Source organism: Pleurodeles waltl, chromosome 5 (assembly GCF_031143425.1).
Source record: "Pleurodeles waltl isolate 20211129_DDA chromosome 5, aPleWal1.hap1.20221129, whole genome shotgun sequence".
NCBI classification, from domain to species: domain Eukaryota; kingdom Metazoa; phylum Chordata; class Amphibia; order Caudata; family Salamandridae; genus Pleurodeles; species Pleurodeles waltl.
In genome coordinates, this window is record NC_090444.1 from 197755007 (window position 1) to 197781439 (window position 26433).

At 44.5% G+C, this 26433-nt stretch overlaps 1 protein-coding gene across 1 annotated transcript in view; it reads left to right on the plus strand.

Annotated features, from left to right (window-relative positions):
• The window catches only part of USH2A (usherin), a 3586186-nt gene that overhangs the window by 3519326 nt on the left and 40427 nt on the right, over positions 1–26433 (plus strand). The window contains exon 71 of the mRNA XM_069233891.1: positions 22940–23164. Within this exon, the coding sequence (XP_069089992.1) occupies positions 22940–23164 (225 nt within the window). The remainder of the gene's footprint in view (positions 1–22939; positions 23165–26433) is intronic.

Consider the following 26433-nt stretch of genomic DNA (forward strand, 5'->3'; position numbering starts at 1 on the left):
GTTTCCCTCTAGAACTGGTTCCCTCTGAATACCCTTAATCAGTTCCATCACATTCCCTTCAATCATCAAAACTGCTCAAAATCCACAAGAAGCTGATCATGTCTTTTCCCATTTCTCTGGAATTTCTCTTTTCTTTAATGCAACATTTCGTGTATAAAACAATATGTCATTATCCGTGTGTTGTTCCTGCGTCATACCTGTGTTTGCATCATAGATATACACACACACTCTATATCTTGCTTGCTCTCTCTTCCTTGTTCACTGTCTCTCCAGGGGCCATATTTATAAAAAGAAAATGGAACTCAGGGAGCTGTCTTTCTGCGCTGCATTGCGTGAAAGGGTAGGGTCTGGAATGTGCCATGTTGACCATTATTCTGCACATTCCTGTCCTTTCCTAGTGCTGGTGCATTTTTGGCTGCCTAGCTCTAAGCATGTATCCTTGTGTCCTGGTGCAAGGGTACCTGAATTGTAGACAGGATTGTTTTTGTGCAGGAAGAGGTACCTTCCTGCACAAAAACAATTCTCAGAGGCATTTTCCTCTTTCTATCAGTTCTGCAAATTGAAGCACACATAGAAAGAGGAAAATACGAAGAGAAATATATTTCTCCTTGTTATGCCTTCCCTAGAAAGGTGTAGCATTTTGACAAATTCCAGGTCTACCAGTAATGGAAAATCTGGCAATGTGCCAAAGTCCATGAGTGGATGCATGGGAACACCCACACACCACCCAGGGAACGCGTCCCTGGAGCAGAGTAAAGCAAGCAGCAATTTGCACTGCCTTGTGTACTCCACATTTAATAAGCACCCCAAGGCCATGTAAGCTGACCTTGCGCTGCTTGGTAAGCCTGACTTTAAAGTTGCGTTTTCCTTGCATGACAAGGGCGGCGCAACACTATGATAAATCTCAATGTTAACAACCATTTTTTGAATACGTTATATTCTGTGTTGTGCTGTTGGTCAGTTCTTGTTGAAATCACTTGTTGATGCTCAAATAAGAAGTAACTTAAGCTCACATTAAAACAAGCAAAAATAGTTCTCTGTTTGTGTACTTGCCATTGTGACCAGAGAGAAGATAAACCAGATCATTCACTAAAATACTTACTTCTGGGCACAGATCATTCAAGAATAAGACTGAGGATCAAGCATTTTATGCAGATTGTGTCCCTGGTGTAGTAAGTGGTTACTAAGAAGTATCCATGTTCAGTATTGTTGTTAGCTACTAGGATCTCAGGCCCTGTCACACTTTACATAGAGAGTCAATTTACAACATTTTAGTACTAAGCTCTCCAAGTGTTGTAAGTCGAGTATATGCAGCTTGCTCCAGGTTGGGGTTTGAAACTCAGATGTAATATCACAAAAATAATTACACTGAATAAACCTGTTTTTTTTATATATATATATATATATATATATATATATATAAAAGTATACATGAATGTTCTTAACCTTTCAGAACAATGTTATTTCTGTATTATAGTTTATTTTCATATAATCCCGTCCCAGATGCAGACTGTAAGTAACAGAAACAGAGATTTTGTTCAAATAGTTCTCGAATCATAGGGTGACCAGCTGCACTGGTAAGACACTATCCCAAACTCTGGAGTGACAAGAGAAAAACACTGTCCCATATTTATACTTTTTGACGCAAAACTGCGCTAAGGCAGTTTTGTATCCAAAAGTATAGCGTCGGCTTGCGCCATTCTACAGCATAAGCCGGGCGCCATATGTAAGGAATGGAGCAAGCCGGCGCTAAGCTTGGGCTAGCATCACAAAAAAAGATGCTAGCCAGGTGGGGTGGCAGTATGGGAAAAGGAGGTTGTGTGACAGAAAATGACGGTAACCAGCCTACTCTTTAGCTGATACTCCAAGCAATCAGTATCTGTGAGAATCTCACACATACCTGTTATTAAAAAAATACTTACCTACTCACCTGGGATGGGGTTCCCCCATCCTCTGGTGTCCCTCTGGTGTGGGTAGGGGTGTTCCTGGGGTGGGCACCTGTGGGCCTATTCTATGGTGTTTGGCCATGGAAATGGGTCCACAGGTCCCCTTACGCCTGGCCTGACCCAGGTATTAAATAAGGGGTCTTAGTGCTAATATTTAGGCCCATCTCCAACCCGTACGCCATTTTTGCATGGGGGGATAAATATGGAGCTACGGCCTTACATTCGGTTTTTGGACGGAAACACCTACCTTCCATCTCATTGAAGCAAGGTAGGTTCACGCATCCGAAAACGGGCGCTAACTCCAATATTTTGACACTAGACGTAGTGTCAGTCTTTGAAGCTATGTTGCTGCGTTGTGTTTTCTTCCTTGAGCAATGCAACACATTACATTTCGTTGTTGGACTGTGTTGCATAAACAATTAGTAAATCTGGGCCCAGGTCTGAATTCAAAATATTCTCATGTTGGTGAAGTGTACTCAAGACCAGTGTTATTCATGGGGGCATTATTTATTGTGGATGCATGAGAGAACTTTGTGAGTATATATGCACGTATTTTAGACGACATCTGATTTCTTCTCCATTCTCTTAATTTTCTATTTACTTTTCCTGCAAACTATGCCATACAAAAAAGAAACATTCTTTAGCTGATACTCCAAGCAATCAGTATCTGGGAGAATCTATCTCACACATACCTGTTACTTTATCTTCTCAAGTAGTTGCATTACCAGAGAAGCTAAGGCCCATATTTATACTTTTTTAGCGCCGCATTTTATTTACAATTGTATTTTGTAAGTTTGCGCCGTTTTTGCGTCAAAAAGCAGCGCAAACGCGGCGCTAAAAAAGTATAAATAAGGGCCTAAGTCGATCTATGAAGTACGTACTTTCATTTCTTGACAGTTGAGCCAAACCGAGATAGGGCTGATGTCACGCTGTTAGCGTGGGCAATTAGTGCTTTCTTTAACATGTCAATCAACATTGAGCCCATTGACCTTACTCAAGGTCAGTTTTCCTGCTCTGCATTAGTGGGGCAGTATGTTCTTCCATTTTGAAGTCTCAAAACGGTTGTGAATTTCTTTAGATATTCACTCAGCTTTGTGGTTACAATAGGTACGTTATTTATTTGCACCCACCCAGGTAACAGATCATTTTAAAATAGAAGAGGAGATGATTTGTTGTTACAGAACTGTGGAACGGTGGAGCCAGGTTTGAGTCTTGGTGTTGACTCGACATCTTGTGATCCTGGGCAAATCACTAAAATCTTCTGTGCCTAAAAAATGAATGTTACCTTCTGTAAAGTAACTGGTGCTCATGTGAGGTGATCCAATACCTTTCGGTCGAGCTCGCATTATATAAAACTGCAAGAAGAAAAATATGAGTATAAAACGTTACGTTATGTATCCGATGAAGAACCAGCAGGAATACATCATCCTAAAATGTATCTCATTTTTGGTATTTTCCCATCAATTTGCCCTTCTAATTGGTATTGTGGCATATGAAGGATGTGTCCAGATTGTGGCTGATGGGAAGGGATCATGTTCCGGACTCCCACCGCACCTGAGATGAGCAGTTTATGCCTTAGGGCCCGTATTTATACTTTTTGACGCTAAACTGCGCTAACGCAGTTTAGCGTCAAAAAAATTAGCGCCGGCTAACGCCATTCTGAAGCGCCATGCGGGCGCCGTATTTATCGAATGGCGTTAGCCGGCGTTAGCCAACCGGCGCTGCCTGGTGTGCGTGAAAAAAAACCACGTACACCAGGCAGCGCCGGCGTAGGGGAAAATGGCGTATGGGCGTCTAAAAATGGGGCAAGTCAGGTTGAGGCAAAAAAATCACCTCAACCCGATTTGCGCCATTTTTTTACGACGCCCATCCCCCATTAACATGACTCCTGTCTTAGCAAAGACAGGAGTCATGCCCCCTTGCCCAATGGCCATGCCCAGGGGACTTATGTCCCCTGGGCATGGTCATTGGGCATAGTGGCATGTAGGGGGGCACAAATCAGGCCCCCCTATGCCACTAAAAAAAAAAAAAAAAAAATACTTACCTGAACTTACCTTAATGTCCCTGGGGTGGGTCCCTCCATCCTTGGGTGTCCTCCTGGGGTGGGCAAGGGTGGCAGGGGGTGTCCCTGGGGGCAGGGGAGGGCACCTCTGGGCTCATTCTGAGCCCACAGGTCCCTTAACGCCTGCCCTGACCCAGGCGTTAAATTCAGGCGCAAATGCAGGGTTTTTTGCCCCGCCCACTCCCGGGCGTCATTTTTGCCCGGGAGTATAAATACCACGCACATGCCTGGGAGTCATTTTTTAAGACGGGAACGCCTACCTTGCATATCATTAACGCAAGGAAGGTGTTCACGCCAAAAAATGACGCTAACTCCATGAACTTTGGCGCTAGACGCGTCTAACGCCAAAGTATAAATATGGAGTTAGTTTTGCGTCGAATTTGCGTCGAAAAAAACGACGCAAATTCGGCGCAAACGGAGTATAAATATGCCCCTAGGTAGTTTGCTGACTGTGCATCACCTTACGCACAATACATGCCAGCTTGAATGTTCTCCTTGCCTGTCAATTTAGAGAGTTGTGTGGTCAATCTTCCAGAGCCTGATACAAGTTGGGTCACTACATTTTAAGGGTGCTTTTATAGGGGCAAGGTGAATTCTAGGGGAGCCCGGTAGAAAAGAGTTTTGGTAGCCAGCCTTAAAAGGATTATCAATTGAACTACCTAGGCTGTGCTTAGGAATGAAAACAATTCAGGATCATCCTTAAATTTACGGAGATTGCTATATTTAAGTTTTCCATTAAAAACGGATAGAATAAGGCCAACCTTTCAATATCATAGTTCATATTTTCTGCATTACTGCTAAAATAGGAATTCATAAGTGGAAAGGAATACACCGAGGCTCATATGTATACTTTTTTAGCGCCGCATTTGTGCCGCTTTTTGACGCAAAACGGCGCAAACTTGCAAAATACGATTGTATTTTGCAAGTTTGCGCCGCTTTTGCGTCAAAAAATGATGCAAATGCGGCGCAAAAAATGTATACATATGGGCCAAAATACCTTGTTAAGTTTCTCTGACCACAGAAATAAATAATTCAAAAAGGAAAGTATTGAACATGGGATGAAATTAAAGATAGCTTAATAAATGATGTCCAATTTAGATTTAGAGGCTCAATATATAAATTGAGTCATTCCAGATTTATTTAAAGGCAGCAGACCTAACTAGTCAGGAAGCTGATTTAGTCAACTGGTTAACCTCGCCAATGCAGTCAGAAGTGTGCAATTATTTTGGTGACCCTTCACGTTTATATATTAATTTCATTTTAAGGTATTGCACCGAAGCCCGCGTAGCCTGATAATCATGATTCAAACATAAAGAGGAGTTTGCTCCCGATTCAGGATTACAAGTAGTGCACAATGTTTACATTTGACCACGGCACAAGTTTTGTCCAGTATTACCTGTCGAAACTGTGTGTGGAGAAAAATGTGCAAAAACTACATTTTTGGATGCTACTTGTAAAACATAATTTTTGCAGATCAAAAGGGGGAAACCCCTTTGTCTCTCTTTGGTTTAACTTCAAGCTGCACTGTGGAGCTCTGAAAGGAAGGTAAAGCTATACTGGGGAAAAAATCATCTTTCCATGTTCCCGCAGGTGACTTTACCTGTCTGGAATAACACTGCAGTTAGAATGAGGCATTTGATGCAGCCCACTCTACCTACCCTGAGTGGTAGCTGTGTATTTAACATACCTTCACATTACATAGGTTAAATCAGCCTATAATTACACACTATTTATATATGTGAAGCGGGCAAGCAATACAAATAAAGCAATAACAGAACAGAATGTACCAGAATTTACCCATACAGCTGGTTAAGCAATTTGTTGGAAAGGGATGAAAATTCATTTGGGTCAAGCAAAGGTAAATGAGAACAGGTACGGAGGGCATTTAATGCCCTATTCCGTTCTGCTAATAAACACTCGTACTTTTTAATGCACAGACCTCAGGATGGTTAAACTCCCTATCTCTTTAGTTCAGCTCATCCCTTGACCAACCCTGAAATCATCTGCTTTTCAGCAAAAGACACAGACACCCTAAGATATGCACCTTCTACACGAAGAAGCAACCCCTGAAAAGAAGAGAGCCAGTGAAAGCGAACCGAAAGAGGTCTGCACCTTATGAGCTGAAGAGAAATATGGTGCTGCATTTGTATAGTGCCGGAGAGAATGTAGTCAACACATTTCAAATTCAATTTCCTCCATGCAATCTAGAACAAGCATTTACAATGCAACGGGTCTCGCCTTTGCTCATGTTAGAGCTGATTGCTCTGTAAACTCCTAAGCCGACTTTTCACCTATCGGGCAAAAGTGCATTTATGTACACAACCCGAAAAAGTGAAATTAACAATGTAAAGCGCTCGACTTCTGCCAAGCGAGATCGCGCTTGTAAATTAGAGAAAAAGAAGTCCACGAGCACGATGGAAAACAGCAAGCCTTACATGTTTTCTGTACTTAGTCAATGCGCTCAAGGGGGGCTAGCCACCGGAAAAGGCATGACGTATGCTTGCCTTCGACTAATGAAAGCAAGCAGATTTTATTAGGCAAGCCCACGAACCAATAAAAAACACTGACGTGAAGTTGACAGGGCTCCGAGCCCTTTTCTAAATACAAAAGCGTCTCGCTGCGATACGCATGCGCGAGCGCATGCAACGCAGGCTCGACCCTAAAAATCAAAGACTGATCATCTTAATACAGTTCTGAAGTGGACAGAAAATATTAAGCGTTGTGATGTCATCAGTATATGAACTGGGAAAAAGAGACCTTACTCTCAAAGATCACAATGCAAAGAGATTCAACACCGCAGCAATCTATCTGCTAATGGTAATGAAATCATTCCTCCTAGAAAGGGGCTTAGGGACTGGTGTTCAGGCCTTCATTTTCTCACATCTGGATGTTGCCAACACCATATTCCACGACCTCCTGGACTCCACACTGACTGCTCTTGAAGTATCCCACCCTTCATCAAGGTTCTGAAGAAATAAAACCACATCACCCCCCACACTGATAGAACTCCAGTGGCTCCCATTGCTGGCCCTCACCTCCTTCATTTGCCACCCGCATCACCTACAAGGCCATCATAGCCAGCAGCCTTGAATATGTGGCTGACAAGCTCACCACCTCTGGTGGCTGACTGGAACCCTCATACCATTGACACCATCAGACTAGAGACAAATAAGTGCAAAAAAGAAAAAGCAATGCAACTGATCTTCGCCATGGATGCACTGGGGCCTAAAACGGGATTCCCATATCCATCAGGACCTCTCAGTCCTGCTCTAATTTAGGGAAAAGTTAAACATGCATCCTTAAATTAAAGAACTCTGCATTACAACACAGTGAAAGTCCACTTCTGCTGTCAGAATCCAGCTACCCCTCCAGTCCCTCAGTGACTGTATCTTTGCCTTTCCTTTAACCGTTTACAACCCTCTGCTGTCTTTCAGTTAAGTTTCCACTGAGCAAATAGCACATGAAACATACATGCAGAAAATGTAGCTAGTGCTGAAATGCGAGAATTAAAATGAAGTGACACTTAGGCCCATATTTATACTTTTTTTGCGTCGCATTTGGGTCACTTTTTGACGCAAAAGCGGTCCAAACTTAGAAAATACAATTGTATTTAGTAAATTAGCGCTGCTTTTGCGTAAAAAAATGACGCAAACGCAGCACAAAAAAGTATAAATATGGGCCTTAATGCTCGGTTTAGAATGAACTACCCAATGCAGAGATTCCACTTAAGTCACCCAGGATTGAATCGTACCAAAAACAGATAATGCAGATGGCTCGCTTGAAACAATTTGAGGGAAAGTGATTAGGAAATATGAACAAATGCCATCTCGGCAGGAATGCTTTTTATAGAGCGAACCTGTGTCCATTTTCCCAGTATCGTCAAGCAGTCCCTCAAACTCTGCACAACATCCAAGGGCGAAATCTTACAGTATATTTCAGTGCTAATCAGCAATGGAGGCTGCCAGGAGGGACAAGTGGTGGGGCAATAATAAATAAATGTAAATTTAAAGTTACTTGCCACCTCGCCGCCTGCCGCCTTGGTGCCTGCAACTCTTCTCCTGATCATAGGCTCCCCTGCGCTAAACCAGATGCTGCTCTCATGCTGGTAATTCTACTACCCAGCATGAGAGCAGCATCGGGATTGGGCAGAGCCGGCTGGTTTTACACTCCAAGAGGGACTGGGAGTCTATGTCAGCTTCTCTCCAAGCACCAGCATGGAGACATCTAAGTGTGCATCACAGTTTAGACATTCTAAGATAGCCTTGGCCCTGCACCCCAAGACTCGGCTCGACTTCTGTCATGTAAAATAAATTATATTAAAACTGCTTTATTATAATTTTATTTTACATGATTTTAGGCATGTTGAGGCAGTGGGGCGATGCTCCTCAGTGTGCTGGTGGACTGCAATGTTCTGGCTTCCAAGTCTTCTAGCACCCCCCAAGAGATGTTAATAAGTGTGAAGACCTCTCTGCATTTTAATTGTATTTTTCTCCTATGGCTTTCTTGCTCCAAACCTGTCAGTATTCAAGCAAACCTATACCATTTTTTCCCCACAAAGGATGATGATGATGTCCGAGTGGATACCCACTGTTCTGTCACACTGCCAGCACTTATTGTGTGGTCACACTGAACTCTTCTTTTTATCACAGCTCACATCTCCCCAAGTGTCAGAAAACTGCCCAGGTTAAGTCTGACCTGCACATCACATTGCCTGCAGCCACACACCTGTGTCACCTCTCACACTGTGTTCCTCACACTCCTCTTCCACTCTCACATCTGGTGCCTGACGTGACCAAGCTCTGACAAGAACTTCTGTTCTAAAGTATGAATCTGGAGGAAGAATGAAATGCTTTAAAGCTACATGAGAGAAAATGCTGAAGTTCCTGCTCACGCTCTCGACCCTCCTCTTTGAATCCCAGATTGATCCGGTTGCCGAAGTGTCAGAGTTATCAAGCCACATCACTCTGAAAAGTTACACAACGCACTCTGAGGTAACTTTGAGTCGCTCGGGTGGGCAGACTTTTGGTATGATTTGCTGTGTTGCATGACGAACTTCTGCATGGCATTTTTGGTGAATAACTGATGTGTCCATTGGGACACAGCACAAGAAACAGTTACCTGAAAAAATAATCACAACTCTGCTTAGTAAACAGGAAGTACAATTGTTAGAAATGGGGTCTTTGATTGGCAGTCAGGTTACCCCCTGTCCAAGCAAGGACCCTCACTCTAGGGTAAAAGAGAATCACCCTCAGCTAACCCCTGCTTACCCCCTTGGTAGCTTGGCACAATCAGTAGGCTTAACTTCAGAGTGCTAGGTGTAAAGTATATGTACCAACACACACAGTAACTTAAGGAAAACACTACAAAATGACACAACACCGCATTTAGAAAAATAGGAAATATTTATCTGACCAAAACGACAAAAATCCACAATACACAAGTCAAGTTATCAATTAAAACTCAAAAAGAGTCTTCATGTAATTTTAAACACACACTAACGCTGTTAACGTGAAAATGTACCTTGGGTGTGTCAAAAATAACCCCGCATGGGTGAGTGTGCATCAAAAAGGGCTTGCGATGCGTCGATTTCACTCGCAAGCGAGACCTTGCGTCGTTTCTCCTTTCATCGGGTCGGTGCGCGTTGTTTTGTCTCTCCACAGGAGAGCGATGTGTCGATCCGGTCAGCATTCTTAGGTCCTAGGCAGGCCTTGCGTCGTTTCTCCAGCTCCGTGGTGTCAATCTTCGGGTCGCGTTGCAGGTGAGCATCAATTTTCAGCTGCAAAGCTGGCCGGGCATCAGTTTTTCAGACGCAAATCGGAGTTGCGTAGATCTTTTCCCCACTCGGCGGTCGGTGCATGGATTTCTTCCTCTAAGGCTGCAAGCTTCTCCTTTCACTGTCCCAGGAACTGGATGGGCACCACAGGGCAGAGTAGGAGTCTCTCCAGAGACTCCAGGTGCTGGAAGAGAGAAGTCTTTGCTGTCCCTGAGACTTCAAACAACAGGAGGCAAGCTCTAAATCAAGCCCTTGGAAGTCTTCACAAGATGGAAGGCACACAAAGTTCTGTCTTTGCCCTCTTACTCTGGCAGAAGCAGCAACTGCAGGATAGCTCCACAAAGCACAGTCACAGACAGGGCAGCTCTTCTTCCTCAGCTCTTCAGCTCTTCTCTAAGCAGAGGTTCCTCTTGGTTTCCAGAAGTGTTCTAAAGTCTGTGGTACTGGGTGCCCTTCTTATAACCATTTTCTCCTTTGAAGTAGGCCTACTTCAAAGCAAAGTCTCTCTTGATTGTGAAATCCTGCCTTGCCCAGGCCAGGCCACAGACACTCACCAGGGGGTTGGAGACTGCATTGTGTAAGGGCAGGCACAGCCCTTTCAGGTGTGTGTGACCACTCCTCCCCTCACTCCTAGCACAGATGGCTCATCAGGAAATGCAGACTACACCCCAGCTCCCTTTGTGTCACTGTCTAGTGTGAGGTGCAACCAGCCCAACTGTCAAACTGACCCAGACAGGGATTCCACAAACAGCCAGAATCACAGAAATGGTATAAGCAAGAAAAGGCTCACTTTCTAAAAAGGGCATTTTCAAACACACAATCTTAAAATCAACTTTAGTAAAAGCTGTATTTTTAAAGTGTGAGCTCAGAGACCCCAAACTCCACATGTCTATCCGCTCCCAAAGGGAATCTACACTTTAATCAGATTCAAAGGTAGCCCCTATGTTAACCTATGAGAGAGACAGGCCTTGCAACAGTAAAAAATGAATTTAGCAATATTTCACTGTCAGGACATATAAAACACATTACTATGGGGCTGATTCTAACCCCGGCGGTCTTCGTCCGCCGGGGCGAGGGTCGGCGGGAGCACCGCCGACAGGCCGGCGGTGCCCCGCAGGGCATTCTGACCGCGGCGCTTTGGCCGCGGTCAGAAAGGGTAAACCGGCGGTCTCCCGCCGGTTTACCGCTGCCCTCAGAATCCCCCATCGCCGCCATGGGGGATTCTGACCCCCCCTACCGCCATCCTGTTCATGGCGGGAAAGCCGCCATGAACAGGATGGCGGTAGGGGGGGTCGTGGGGCCCCTGGGGGCCCCTGCCGTGCCCATGCCAATGGCATGGGCACGGCAGGGGCCCCCGTAAGAGGGCCCCGCAAGGTATTTCAGTGTCTGCCTTGCAGACACTGAAATACGCGACGGGTGCTACTGCACCCGTCGCACCTTCCCACTCCGCCGGCTCGATTACGAGCCGGCATCCTCGTGGGAAGGGAGTTTTTCCCTGGGCTGGCGGGCGGTCTTTTGGAGACCGCCCGCCAGCCCAGGGAAAAACTCATAATACCCTCCGCGGTCTTCTGACCGCGGAGCGGTATTATGGGGGCGGAATTCTGGCGGGCGGCCTCCGCCGCCCGCCAGAATTAGAATCACCCCCTATATGTCCTACCTTAACCATACAGTGCACCCTGCCCTTGGGGCTACCTAGGGCCTTCCTTAGGGGTGTCTTACATATAAGAAAAGTGAAGGTTCAGGCCTGGCAAGTGGATACACTTGCCAAGTCGAATTTACAGGTAAAAACTGCACACACAGACACTGCAGTGGCAGGTCAGACATGATTACGGAGCTACTTATGTGGGTGGCACAACCAGTGCTGCAGGCCCACTAGTAGCATTTGGTTTACAGGCCCTGGCACCTCTAGTGCGCTGTACTAGGGACTTACTAGTAAATCAAATATGCCAATCATAGATAAGCCAATGACATACACATTTTGTAAAGGAGCACTTGCACTTTAGCACTGGTTAGCAGTGGTAAAGTGCCCAGAGCAACAAAAACAGCAAAAACAGAGTCCAGCACACATCAACAACCTGGGAAACAGAGGCAAAAAGTTAAGGGAGACAACACCAAGGATGAAAAGTCTAACAATGATCCAGAAAGATTATGAAAAATTGCACATCCTTACACACAGAGCTGCAGTTTTCAGAAGCAATCAAATGTATGTCAATAGATGAAATTTACTTGTGTACTTTCATGCAAAACAAAATAGGCTGCTGTGTGTTTAAATTTTTTTCTGATACGAAATTTTCTCAACAGTTACTTTAGTGACTTAGGCCATATTTATACTTTTTGACGCAAGCCAGCGCCGGCTAACGCCATTCCTATGCGCCATGCGGGCGCCTTATTTAAGGATTGATGTTAGCCGGCGCTGCGGGCTGGTCAGAGTAAAAAAAAAGGACTCAAACTAGGCAGTGCCGGCGTAGGGGAAAATGGGGGATGTGCGTCAAAAAATGGTGCCAGTCAGGTTTGAGTAAAAAATCATGGTTCAAACCGGACTTGCACCATTTTCTGACGCACAACCCCCATAGAAATGACTCCTGTCTTAGCAAAGTCAGGAGTCATGCCCCCTTGCCCAATGGCCATGCCCAGGGGACTTCTGTCACAGTGGCATGTAGGGGGGTCCAAATTAGTCCCCCTTATGCCACTCAAAAAACTAAAAAAATAATACTTACCTCAACTTACCTGTACTTACCTGGGATAGGTCCCCCCATCCATGGATGTCCTCCTGGGGTGGGCAAGGGTGGCAGGGGATGTCCCTGTGGGCAGAGAAGGGCACTTCTGGACTGCTTCCATGGTCTGAGACCATGAAAGTGAGCCTACAGGTCCCTTAACACCTGCCCTCACCCAGGCGTTAAAAAACGGCGCACATCAGGCTGTGCGCTGTTTATTAAGGCCCACCCACACCTGTACATCAAAATGGTGCAGGAGTATAAATAAGGCGACAGGCCTAAAAGTCATTTTTTGGACAGCAACGCCTACTTTGCATGTCATTAACGCACGTCGGTTTCCCGCATCCAAAATATTATGCACACTGACGTTTTTTGACATCCACGTGGTCGGGCGTCATAGTTTAAATATGAGGCAAGGTTTGCGCCGAATGTGCGTCAAAATTTGTAATGCACACTCGGCGCAAACAGAGTATAAGTATGCCCCTTAATGTGTATCCAAGATGTCATCAAACGTTCATAACGAGATAATTCTGGTTGGCATGACATCGTCGTTGTATACAATACCCTTTTTAATTCTGGCCCCCTGGCTAAATATCAAGAACTCTAAAACACATAAGGAGGTATCATTCCGTTTCCTTAAGGAAGCAGTTGTGAAAATCATAAATCTTAAAACCCATGATCTCCTGGAACACTCATTAAATGCACTTCTGGAAATCCAACCTAAGACACTGCAACTTTGTCAAACTGTTTCTCAACCTGAATCCATTTTAAGTCTACTCGGAATCTGTGAAAAAACAGAGCAGGGCTGTCTCCTTCCAGGAATTTCATATTCACTTCGATCTCGCACATTGCTTGTACCCAACATTAGCATTTTTGCCATTCTTAGGTACCTTCAGAGCAAGAATCTGTCGAGCAAATCTAACTGTATTGAGATTTCACTAAACATCAACTGTTACTCATGCCAGCTGGAGAGACCTCTGCAGCTCAAAACCAGCACTAAAAGGGCCACTAATATCAGTGCCTGTTTCCACCTAGAAAATTGTCTTAACTGTGAGTAGCCATCGGACCAGCTAAGCATACAATAACGTCATTGGAGTACCTAGCAATCTGACCCTTGAGTAAAATGGTCTTTCTAAAAGATTATAAATCAGAAGGTATAGCACTCTAAGGGACGCCAGTGAGGGCTGTTTTCAGCCTATTCATACCTTTTAACCCCGAGTCTATAAAAATACCAAACATACCAAAATGCACCATCATTTTATTTTACCCTAGCTTGCTGCCCCACTTTTAAAGAGCTCATGAAGTAAAACTTTATTACGAATCCTAATCCTACCATGTTTTAATTCCAGAATACATTGCTACTTCCTTTAACCCCATAACAATATTTGAAGGTTCTATTAATTATGTATATCTGATCATAACAGAACCAACACACAAACAAGCCTATATATATGAAAGCACCTGCAATTTTCCACATTCTTCCTCGCATAAAGATATCAATGCTATTACATGTACCCAGACACCACCTAGTAACTGAGAGCACTCTCAACAACATCATCAGTAAACTCAAATCTTTACTAACCCTTTTGATACTCATTTAGATCCTGCAGTGCTCAAACAATTCAATTCGGCTAATGTGCCATAGTGTCATTCATCACATGTTGTTTGAATTCATCCCTGTCTGCAACATAGTTAAAAACATTATAGTCATACCACTCGTCCAGAAACCACCACTGACCTGAATGTCCGGGAAAACTACAAACCATTCTCTGGTCACCTTATTTTTGCCAGAATTTGGAAGTGGTAGTCAACACGTACTCCAGGCCTATTTTGAAAATAATGACATTCTCAGTGACTTACAGATCATGGAGAGATATTGTTATGATATGTTTATGTATGAAGAACACTGTCACTCACGAGGATATCCTAGCACTGAGTAGCTGCGTATGCCTAGCTCTGCCCAGGGTAGGTTGTTTAATTGAAAAGGCAGGTCTTCAGCTTCATGTGAAATTCAAGAAGGGAGGAAGAAGAGTAGGAGGTTAATGCCAGTCCTCCTGATCTGATGCTGTGTATGTGTCCTATGTGTGCAATTAGGATTCCTGCAGAGCGGAGGTGTCTGAATGGTTGATGGAAGGAGATGCAACTGTTCATATAGGTGGAAACTAAGTTGCAGAGTGCCCTGAATGTGTTTGTGAGGAGTATGAAATGAGTGTGTTTCTGTATCAGTAGCCAATAGAGCTCCCTTAGGTGTGGAGTGATGTGAGTTCTGCATGGGGAAGGGTTGAGGAAGATTCTGGCTGCAGAGTTCTGGATGGTCTGTAGTCTTATATTGAGTAGCGTGAGGATCTTGGCATAGAGCGTGTTCCCATAGTCCAACTTGATGGTAACTAGGGAATGAGTAGCAATTTTTCTGGTGTTGTTTGTGAGCCATTTGAAAATCTTACTCAGCATCTTCAGGATGTGGGAGCAGGATGCAGTGTTGGCATTGACTTGGGCGATCATGTTCAGATTGCTGTCAAGTGATAATGCTGAGGTTCAGCTGGCCAACAGTTGGAGCCCCATGGTGACATGTTCAAAGATCACTACTTCCGTCATCGGTGTTGAGCTTGAGACAGTTGGTTTTCATCCAGTTAATCACTTTGGTTATGCAGGCAGTGAACATGTTTTAGGTGTTGGGAGTGTTGTCTGAGAGGGAGAGTATGACTTGTGTGTCATCAGCATAGGAGAGGATGTTGATGTGGTGTGCATGGATTATGCTGGTTAGAGGAATCACATATGCATTGAAAAGGGTGTGGCTGAGCGATGAACCATGAGGCACTCCACAAGTGAGTTTGCAGGCTTCCAAGGAGTAAGGTGCTAGGCTGACAGTTTGTGTTCTATCTGTTAGAAGGAGCAGATCTAGCTGAGAGCAGGTCCTTTGGTGTTAGTCTTGTGAGGGGCCTGATGATAATGGGGTGTGTGACCATATCAAATGAAGCAAAGCGGTCCAGGAGAATGAAGGCTGTCATGTCTCCAATGACAAGGATCATGCAGATGTCATCTGTAGCAGAAATGAGTGCTGTTTCTGTAGTATGATTGGGCATGAATCTAGACTTCATTGAGGAACTGGTGGTTGCTGAGGTGGTCGGTGAAGTGTAAGTTGGTTAGTTTCTATGAGACCTTAGCTGGGTATGGTAAAAGGGAGAAGGGTCTGTAATTGGAGAGCATGGCTGGGTCAGTTGATGGTATCTTTAGGTATGGAATGATGGTGGTGTGTATCCTGGTGTCTTGGAACATGGCTAAGTCGATGGAGGCAATGAGGATGGGTGTTAGTGCTACACTGATCAGTAGAAGTCCTTTGGTAAAGGCGTGGTGGGCAAAGTTCAGATGGGGCCTGGGAATGGAGGGTCTTCATAGTAGCGGTGGTTTTGATACTGATGAAAGTGGGTCACAAGGTTAGAGTTCATTCTTCTGCCGTGATGGGAAGTTGAGTTGCAATGGTGATGGGATCCAGTTGGTGGTGGAAGTTGCTGTATATGTAGGTGATTTTATTGCAGAAGAACTTTGAGAGCTTCTTGCTAAGATCTTGCAAGGGAGTGATGTTGCTGAAGGTGGCAAGGCAAGAGGTGCAGTGAAATCTTTGATGATGGTGAAGATTTCCTTGCTGCTGTTTGTGTCAGCATCAATGCAGTCCTCAAGAGCTGTGCCTGGTGTTTTGTGTCTGATGGTGGTAGTGTCTTAGAGGGGATTAAAAAATGTCTATATCTGTGATGTCTTGACTTGTTCTACATTTGCGCTGTAGTTGCTTGCAGTGGCATTTTGTCAGCCTCAGTTCTTCTGTGTATCAGGTGGTTTGAGGTTGGACTCCTGCGGCTTCATTCCACTTGAGTAAATCCAGGGTGTTGGCACATACTATGATCCAGTTTTTGAGGTTCTTGATGGCTTTCATCAAGTTGCTGGTGTGGTGCTCTGGCTGGTGCATAGACGAGGGGTGGAGGGAAGGGATAGGAATCCAGTCCTTTTCTGTAATGCTTTTCCAGGTCTGATGGTGGTAGGTCTGTGGCGGAGCGGGATAAGTATGCTGAAACTGATCAGAGCGTGGCCTGTCATGGTTGCTTGCTGGTAGACTGTGATATTGCTGATTGAGGAGAAAATCTGGTCCACTAGATGTTTGGCAGTGTGGATGGGTTTGATAATTTGCTGCGGGAAGCCAAGTTTTCTATGCTTTTTTTTTTTTTTTAGAGACATCATACCATTTCTGTTGGTGTGCTCTTCTATGCGAAAGTACTCTGAGGAGGATGATGGTGCTGGTGTTGATGGTGAAGGGTGTAACGAATGTCTCTGGCAATGCTGGTGTGGGGTTATAGTGGTCTGTATACGCGAGATCTACCTAGGGAGAAGTTATCTTAAACATGAGCTGTTCCATGTAGCTGGTGGGGCTGGCCATGTACGTGGTGCAGCTATCGTCTTTGAATTTGATAACAACTCTGCCTTCAGGCTTGTGCTGACAGTCTCGCCTAGCGATCTTGTAGCAGGTGGGGATGACTTTAGCGATGCCCGGAGCAGCAAGTGACTAGCCATTTTTTTGTGAGGAAGAACAGGTCCAGAGCATGTAGTAGGTCCCATGTATCTGGGGCGTGTTTGGTGAACAAGCAGATGTTGAAGAGAATGCATGTGAGTGTTGAATGACTGGTCATTGGTCTGTGTGAATGTGAGCGGGTGGCTGGTTTGTGTGAGTGTTTGCGAGTGTGGTGCCTGGTAGGAGTGGTGGATGTAGCAGGTGGGAGAGTGTATGAGAACTTGCATGAGGTGCATGTGAACACTCTGTGTTGAGAGGTGCAATGTGGCAACAGTTCAGCGTGGAGTGGCTGGGGTTGACAGCTTGGATTAGTGTAGCGAGGTGGATGTAGGTAGGGGGAGGACCAGGATTCCTGGCGTTGGCCATGGTATAGGTGTGTACGGGCACAGATAGGCTAGTCTTTCATGTATCAACTGTAGGCTTCCGCCCTGCTGCTGCCATTAAGTCAGACCTGGGAGGCGGGAGGAGCTCAGGGGATGGTGTGCAGGTGGAAGATGGGAAATTAAGTCCTCCTACTTGGCTTCTTCTAAAGATCATTTTGGTGGGAAACCAGTGATATCAGTTCCTCTGCAGATGAATGATGAGAAATTAATTCCTCTTGGTTGGCATCTTCTTTTAAAAATAGTTTTGGTGAGGAATCATTGATGGATGTTAGAAAATAAAGTGATGCCATTTCCTGTGCAGATGGATGATGAAATTGGATACTCCTGCTTGCCGGCTTCCTGTAAAGGTGGTTTTGACAGAAAAACAGTGATGTCATTTCCTTTGCAGATAGATGATAGGAAATCATTAGAAAGACCTTGACGAACATAAAGGAAGAAATCCTCTGTGCAAAGAATAATTATCAAAAGCGTGCCTTGATTCTGCAAAACCTGCCTGCAGTATTTGAGGCAGTCTACCACAAAATTTACTGTCTCAATTATATACTACATTTCAGCGAAGAGGTGTTATATTCCAATATTTAAAACATTCCTTTCAAATAATACCTATGTGGTACAACGTGCTCTACAGATACCAAAGCCTGTATTGCTCCCTCCCTAGACATCTTCAATAGCTACAAAACTGCCTACCGTGTGCTTGCTGAAGATACGCAAATGAACTCATAAAAGATAGAAAATAGAAAGAAAAAGTACAGTTGCCTCCAAAACGTGTAAAGATTGATGGCAGTTGGCTGTGCCGGAACAGCAGTAACTCTGAGATCATTCTCATCAGCTCTGACAAACCCGAGACTCTTTCTACGAACTTGGCTCCTTCTCTCAGAGCACACCTTCAAATTGATACAGAAATATGTGTTTTATCCTTGAAACTGGATTATCTTTATTCACTTGCGTGAACTCTACGTCTTTCTACCACCATCATGTTTTTTTGGGTACTCCAACTTCTCTGAACATAGCATTGGATCTGTCACCCATCAGCTACTGTGAAGGAGTTTATGCCCCCCCAAACCCCAGCACCTAAAACCGAGTAAACTACATAGAGCACAAAACCTTGTTTCTAACTCATTCTCCACTTGAAAGGTTCCAATTACACCAAGTTCAAAAGTATGTTTTAAAAAATTGTTTCTGTCTAGGGTTTTATAGGCTCTATGGCTAGGTTATTGGGCCCCAGCAGGGAACCCAGAATTCTGCAAACCCTGCTCAAGGAGCCACAAATCCCATAAGAGGTTCAACAAGAGTCAGCTGTAACCACAAGAGGTCAGTGAAGGGTCTATTAGTCTGCAATGTTTTACAGACCCTGAGGCAGGGTCCAAAGTCAATGCACAGTGGGAGAGGCTGCAGCAGTAATATAGGAGTCAATACTGTGACTAGAACGAAGGCCATTCTTCTAAAAAGTCTAGAGTTTTCCAACACAAATGTATTTGCTGAAAAGCAAAAGATATACAGACATCCATAATTTTAAATATTTGAAGCAATAATCAATTTGAGATAGCTCATAAATTAAAGAGATATTAAGAAAAGTAGTGAAGCGTGTATGTAGGCAATGAATGTCATTAATTTTAAACCAAATTCACAGTTAAAATGTGTAATGAGTTAACATCTTTTATTTTGGAAGACCAACACAGTTTATTTTTTTGACTTAAAAATATAACTTTTGAAGTATTACAAAGAAAAGTGTTATTTGAAAGCGTTAAGTTAACATCACTGTACAACTTAGAGTGCCACCCCTCTGATAGGGGTAGAATCAGATGTGCCAGCATATTTTGAGCCCCGGTGGAAGTGGATGGGCCTGGCCAAGGCCCACGCTGGGGATGGGCCCGTTTGTGCTCGATACTTAGGACTGCACCGCTGTCATAAAAAGGCTATTACTAAAGGGCTGTTATTTCCTTTGGGCTTCTACTAGTGGAGAGGTGACTTAGTTGGTGAAATTCCAGACATTTGCTTCGTGCCAGATTGTTGCCAGAAACATGACAAAATGTCCAAGAAATTATTAAGAACAAAATGTTCCATTAGATTCATTTATCACAAATGAGCATTCCTAGGAGCCTCAAAACATGCTAAATCAACATCCCAATTTACAGTCGATGAATTGGAACAGAGACAAAAGGCAATTTCATATAATAATATGGACATATTGTATAATCAATATTGCTATAGAAAATCAAAGTCCAAGAGAAAATGTGCTCCTGGTGCAGCACAGTGAAAGTGCAGTGGTGTACCAGAAGTGAACATATGTGCAAGAATAATTTATATGCAAGAGTCCACTGGTTACTGAAATTGAGCAGTTCCAATGCCTGACGAAATATCAGTCCAGAAATGTAAAGTTCATAACTTGTATGTAGACCGGTGGTGATCTGTCAACATTTCCACCATCTAAATTGCTTACACCAGGGCTTCCTTACACATCATTAAAGACTTGGCAGTGTTTCTAATCAGATATGTGTCATGTCAAAGTAATTTACGGTATCTAGGGGCATATTTATACTCCGTTTGCGCCAAATTTGCGTCGTTTTTTTCGACTCAAATTCGGCGCAAAACTAACGCCATATTTATACTTTGGCGTTAGACACGTCTAGCGCCAAACTATGAGTAAAGAGCGTCATTTTTTTGCGTGAACGCCTTCCTTGCATTAATGAGATGCAAGGTAGGCGTTCCCGTCCAAAAAACTGACTGCGACGCAAATGCGTCGTATTTACAATCCCGGGCAAAAATCACGCCCGGGAGCGGGCAGACCAAAAAACCCCGCATTTGCGCCGGATTTTAGCGCCTGGGTCAGGGCAGGCGTTAAGGGACCTGTGGGCTCAAAATGAGCCCACAGCTGCCCTCCCATGCCCCCAGGGACCCCCCCTGCCACCCTTGCCCACCCCAGGAGGACACCCAAGGATGGAGGGACCCATCCCAGGGACATTCAGGTAAGTTCAGGTAAGTATATATATATTTTTTTTTATATATTTTTTTTGGCATAGGGGGGCCTGATTTGTGCCCCCCTACATGCCTCAATGCCCAATGACCATGCCCAGGGGACAGAAGTCCCCTGGGCATGGCCATTGGGCAAGGGGGCATGACTCCTGTCTTTACTAAGACAGGAGTCATGTAAATGGCGTCTGGGCGTCGTTAAAAATGGCGCAAATCGGGTTAAGACGATTTTTTGCGTCAACCTGACTTGCACCATTTTTAAGACGCCCTAACGCCATTTTTCCCTACGCCGGCGCTGCCTGGTGTACGTGGTTTTTTTCCACGCACACCAGGCAGCGCCGGTCTGCTTGCGCCGGCTAACGCCATTCAATAAATACGGCGCCCGCATGGCGCTTCAGAATGGCGTTAGCCGGCGCAAAAATTTTTGACGCTAAACTGCGTTAGCGCAGTTTAGCGTCAAAAAGTATAAATACGGGCCCTAGTTTCTTCATCGTGTCTATGAACTACTTCAGACTAAGCCAGGTCGCTGCGCCATTGTGTGTGGCCTGATTAAATGTTTTTAAAGCATTTAAAAAAGACCCGCTATAATCAATTAAAAAAGTAACGATTGTGATAATTTCTGTTTCCTTTAGAAGCTGTCGATAGAGCCACCACCATCAGAGACCCAGAGGCAAAAATAATATTTCATTTTAGTTGTTTTCAAGGACAGCTCTTTTTTAACTGTTTTTTATTTTGACTGCATATGAATAGTCAGCCAGTCAGGCTGGCTTACTGACTGACTGCATTTAAAGAATTTTCCCTTCATGCAGATGATAACAATTCATCGTGACAAACACGAAATATATTCTTGTTTTCACACATACTTAAGGCTCCGTATTGCCTAGCAGAAAGGAAAACCTGTTTCTAAGGGAAGAATGCAGAGCCGGCTCTGCTTGGTCCTGTGAATCCAAGACTTCAGGAGCGCTATGAGCTGCAAACCAGTGGACTTGCATATAAATTCAACTTTTATAGAAACAACATAATAAACCCAGTTTATAATGTTGTTTCTATAAAAGTGGGCAGGGCCACGGGCGTGATGTGCACAGCACTCCCGCTCAGTGCGCAAGTATGTTTGGGTGGCCGTCTCAGGCTGGCCAAACATACATGCGCACTGTGAAGGAGGTTAAGCACTGTGTTGCTGGGCTGGAGAGAGCATACACAGGCTCCCAGTCTGCCTGGGCGCTCACAGCCAATCCTAATGCTGCTTTGAACAGCATCAGGATTGGCAACAGGGCAGACCTGCCTGCAGCCTGCAAAGATGGAGTAGAGCAGGAAAAAGGTAGGTTTGATATATATTTTTTTTTGGGGGGGTCCAACCCCCACTCTCCCCGCCACACGCCACGCCGTCCCTTTTCCCTCCTGTCAGCCACGACTGCATGACTTACAAGGGTGGTAACGTCACTGCACATTCTTTAGTGATACCCATTGCCAAGAGGTAGTCACTGCATGAGATTTTCAGTTAAATCAAATGAATTCACTTTTTAACATGCCAGTTCTGCCTCTGTTTGCTTTATTAAGCATTTAGAAATAGTTCTCACACTTCTAAAATACTTGTGATTCCCTTTTGAATTTGCTGCCTTAGGTTCACTTTTCAGAGGGAAAAATTACAGCTGGTGCTGTTTTTCTCATTTATAGGTCAGGCCTAGAGACATCTTTAGTTGTTGTGCCAGAGTCACATATCAAAATTTATTTTAAAATACCTACATATATACGTACATAAACATAAAGGGAGGGGCTTTGCAGCAGCCCTCTTCATCCATTAGTGTGCTCAGCTGTTATTCAAATTTTGCTTCCACTTACCACTGCCTATAGCATAGGTCTGTGGGTCAGCCCACTTTAGCCATTGCCTCACTTGCAATGTGAGTGATGCCATTTTACTCATATACACATCTGTGCACGACATTGTCCGGGTTTATGATCAGCATGGAGATAAATCTTTCTCTGGGAGGCGTACAGATTTGATGCAAATCCCAGGTTTGCACACCTTTGTACATCTGGAATTGAGTCAAATACCTGGATAGCTGCATGGGAATAACCATTCCCCACACCTATAGAACGCCCCCAGCTCGAAATGTAATGAAACAGGGTACTAGCAGCGGCGTTGCATTGCATTCCTTTACAAAGCCATGAATTAAGGAATTGCACTGCCTTGCCTCACCTTATGTGACGCAAGGACAATGAAACGCCTCAATATATATATGGTGCCAGGCCTTTTGGGCCCTTGTTGTGGATATTTGTGCTGTGGTACAGAAGAGTGTTATATCTCTACATTTTATCTTTTTTTAAAGACGGACCTCTGCACGCTTTCCCAAGTCTGCAAACATATGCATCTTTAGACTGTGCCATTTTTCGTTTTATTACTTTCCCACTTTGAATGCTTATTGTACATATTTACAAAAAATATAAAAAATTGCTGGCATGCCAAGGGCAAACCTGTAGGCTTGTGCTAATCTTTGTGTTTAAGAAGTGTAACAAAAAGTTTCTGTTTTCACAGGCAATGCTAGACACAAAAATGCCGGAATCAGAATCACACCCACCTACTCAGAGTGAAAGGAACATGTCTGTCCTTCGAATACCAAGCCAAGGTCAACTCAGTCAGACTTTTTCTCAGAATTCCCTACATCGTAGTGTCAGCCAGCTTCTGGATATGCATGATAAAAAATCAGTAATTGACGATCCAGTGTGGGACACTATTCTCCAAGGCCATGATAGTGGCATGGTGAGTTATTGTTCTGCATGCGGTAAGATGGACACATGGTTTCAACTGAACAAGGGACCAATCTTGTGGGTACTCAACGCAGTATAAGGCTGATTGTATGCTAATTATATGTGCATTAGCAAGAGCATTCCATAGTAATTCACACCCATGTGATGTTACTTAGTGCAAAACAGGTTAGTGCAAATATAGGCCCGTATTTATACTTTTTGACGCTAAACTGCGCTAACGCAGTTTAGCGTCAAAAAGTTTTGCGCCGGCTAACGCCATTCTGAAGCGCCATGCGGGCGCCGTATTTATTGTATGGCGTTAGCCGGCGCAAGCAGACCGGTGCTGCCTGGTGTGCGTGGAAAAAAAACACGTACACCAGGCAGCGCCGGCGTTGGGAAAAATGGCGCTAGGGCGTCTTAAAAATGGTGCAAGTCAGGTTGACGCAAAAAATCGCCTCCACCCGATTTGCGCCATTTTTAACGACGCCCAGACGCCATTTACATGACTCCTGTCTTAGTAAAGACAGGAGTCATGCCCCCTTGCCCAATGGCCATGTCCCCTGGGCATGGTCATTGGGCATTGAGGCATGTAGGGGGGCACAAATCAGGCCCCCCTATGCCAAAAAAAAAACAAAAAAAATTATACTTACCTGAACTTACCTGAATGTCCCTGGGGTGGGTCCCTCCATCCTTGGGTGTCCTCCTGGGGTGGGCAAGGGTGGCAGGGGGGGTCCCTGGGGGCATGGGAGGGCAGCTGTGGGCTCATTTTGAGCCCACAGGTCCCTTAACGCCTGCCCTGACCCAGGTGCTAAAATCCGGCGCAAATGCGGGGTTTTTTGCCCCGCCCACTCCCGGGCGTCATTTTTGCCCGGGAGTATAAATACGACGCATTTGCGGCGCAGTCATTTTTTTAGACGGGAACGCCTACCTTGCATCTCATTAACGCAAGGAAGGCGTTCACGCCAAAAAATGACGCTCTTTCCTCATACTTTGGCGCTAGACGCGTCTAACGCCAAAGTATAAATATGGCGTTAGTTTTGCGCCGAATTTGCGTCGAAAAAAACGACGCTAATTCGGCGCAAACAGAGTATAAATATGCCCCATAATATCTGCGCCGTACTACGATGTGTTTTTGCGCTTGACAGCAACTACAGGCAGAAAATGTTATCTGCACCCATTTTACACATTACACCTTGAGAATAAGTTTGCATAGGCTTTTACAAATAGGTCGGACATGGTGGCGACAGCTTGTGTAGACAACGAGGGGCATATTTATTCTTGTTTTGCACCGAATTAGCGTAATGTTTTTACGCAAATTTGGTGCAAAACTAACTCCATATTTATACTCTGGCGCTAGACCCGTTAAGTGCCAAATTTATAGTTAGTCATTTTTTGGACGTGGAAATCTACTTTGCGTCAATGAGATGCAAAGTAGGCGTTTCCGTGCAAAAAATGACTCTGTGGCCATAGCGCCATATTTATCAGCTGTGCTAAAATCACAGACGGGGGGAAGGAGGGGGTCATTATTTAACGCCTTGGTCAGGGCAGGCGTTAGGGGACCTGTGGGCCTATTTCCATGTTGGAACACCATGGAATAAGTCCACAGGTGCCTCCCCCAGGCCCCAGGGACACCCCCACCCCCCACTAGTGGGACAGCGGAGGATGGGGGACCCATCCCAGGTAAGTATAGGTAAGTATTTTTTTTTTAAGTGCCATTGGAAGCCCTGAAATGGGACCCCTTACATGGCACCGGGTGCAATGGCCACGCCCAGGGGACCCTGGTCCACTGTGCTGGCCATTGGGGAGGTGGGCATGACTCCTGTCTTTCCTAAGACAGGAGTCATGTAGTATGAATATTTTTTTTTTTACTCTAACCTGCCTAACGCCATTTGTTTTAGCAATACCCCCTTCTTCCATACCGCCAGCCCCACCCAGCTAACGTCATTTTTTTTACGCTAGCCTACCCTTTGCACCGGCTTGCACCATTCCATAAATATGGTGCCCGGCTGGTGCTCAGAAATGGTGCAAGCGGTGCTAAACTTTTTGGTGCAAAACCGCTGTAGTGCAGTTTTGCACCAAAAAGGATAAATCAGGGCCTGAGGCCCATATATAAAGAAATGATGGAGCACGAATCAGCGCCAAAATTGGCAGTGACACACTCCTTCATTTTCACAACCCAGGAATGTGTAATACTTAATTGAATATGGCACACCGCTGTGTTGTCCCCTGCGCTGGCACTAAATTTAGCTGCCAACACAGGCCTCCTTGCACAAACGTGCAAGGATGTCTGCATTGAGGGGTTTGATTGTTTATGTGTGGGAAGGTGTCCCTTCCTGCACATAAACAATCATTTCAAAATTACTCTTTGGCACTTCTGTGTGTGCTGCAGAATGCACACACACAGAAGTATTGCCCCTTCTGTGTGTGCTGCAGAATGCACACACAGAAGTGCCAAAGCGTAATTTTGAAATGATTGTTAATGTGCAGGAAGGGACACCTTCCCACACATAAACAATCATGCCTGGCATTTTGCTCTTTCTATGCGTGCTGCAGAATGCAGCACATAGAAAAAGCAAAAAAACGAGGGGTATTCCTCCTCGTTGTGTCTTGTTAACGCCACCGATTTTGGTGCTGCGTTAGGGTTACGAACACTCGTAAATCTGAGGCAGCGTCAAAATGCAACAGTTATGCTGTGGCACAAAAAGTGACTCTCCGGTGGCGCTAAGGGCTCATAAATATGCCCCTGATAGAGTTCAGTTGGCACTCAACTTCTAAACGTGAATAAATGCTAAAATGTTCCCAAATGCTATTATTTGTGAAGAGTTATATGGTCTGTTTATATTCATCACTCAACTGGTGTTAGAAACTGGGTTGTTGGGTGACTTGGGCGAGAACCATGGTCAGCAGCAACCATGGTCCTAGTCAGGGTAAGGCACAAGCAAACCATAAATCAAGCTGTGTTCACCCTCTGGTAGCTTGGCACAAAGCAGCAGGCTTATCTTAGAGGCAAGGTGGAAAGTGTTTGTGCAACACTTCAAACAGTAAAACAGTGAAAACATCACTCAAGAAGATTACACACGTTAGAAAGATAACTCTGATATTAATAAATAATTTATTACATTATTTTATTTGTACAATTAATAAAAACCATTGCAATCAGCAACAAAACATAAAGTACAGACAAACCATTACATTCAGTCAAAAGCATGAGATTGAAAAAGAAAAGATACAAAGGAAACAAGATAAAGTTAAAAGATCCCATGGTAGACTAAAAAGCCGAGC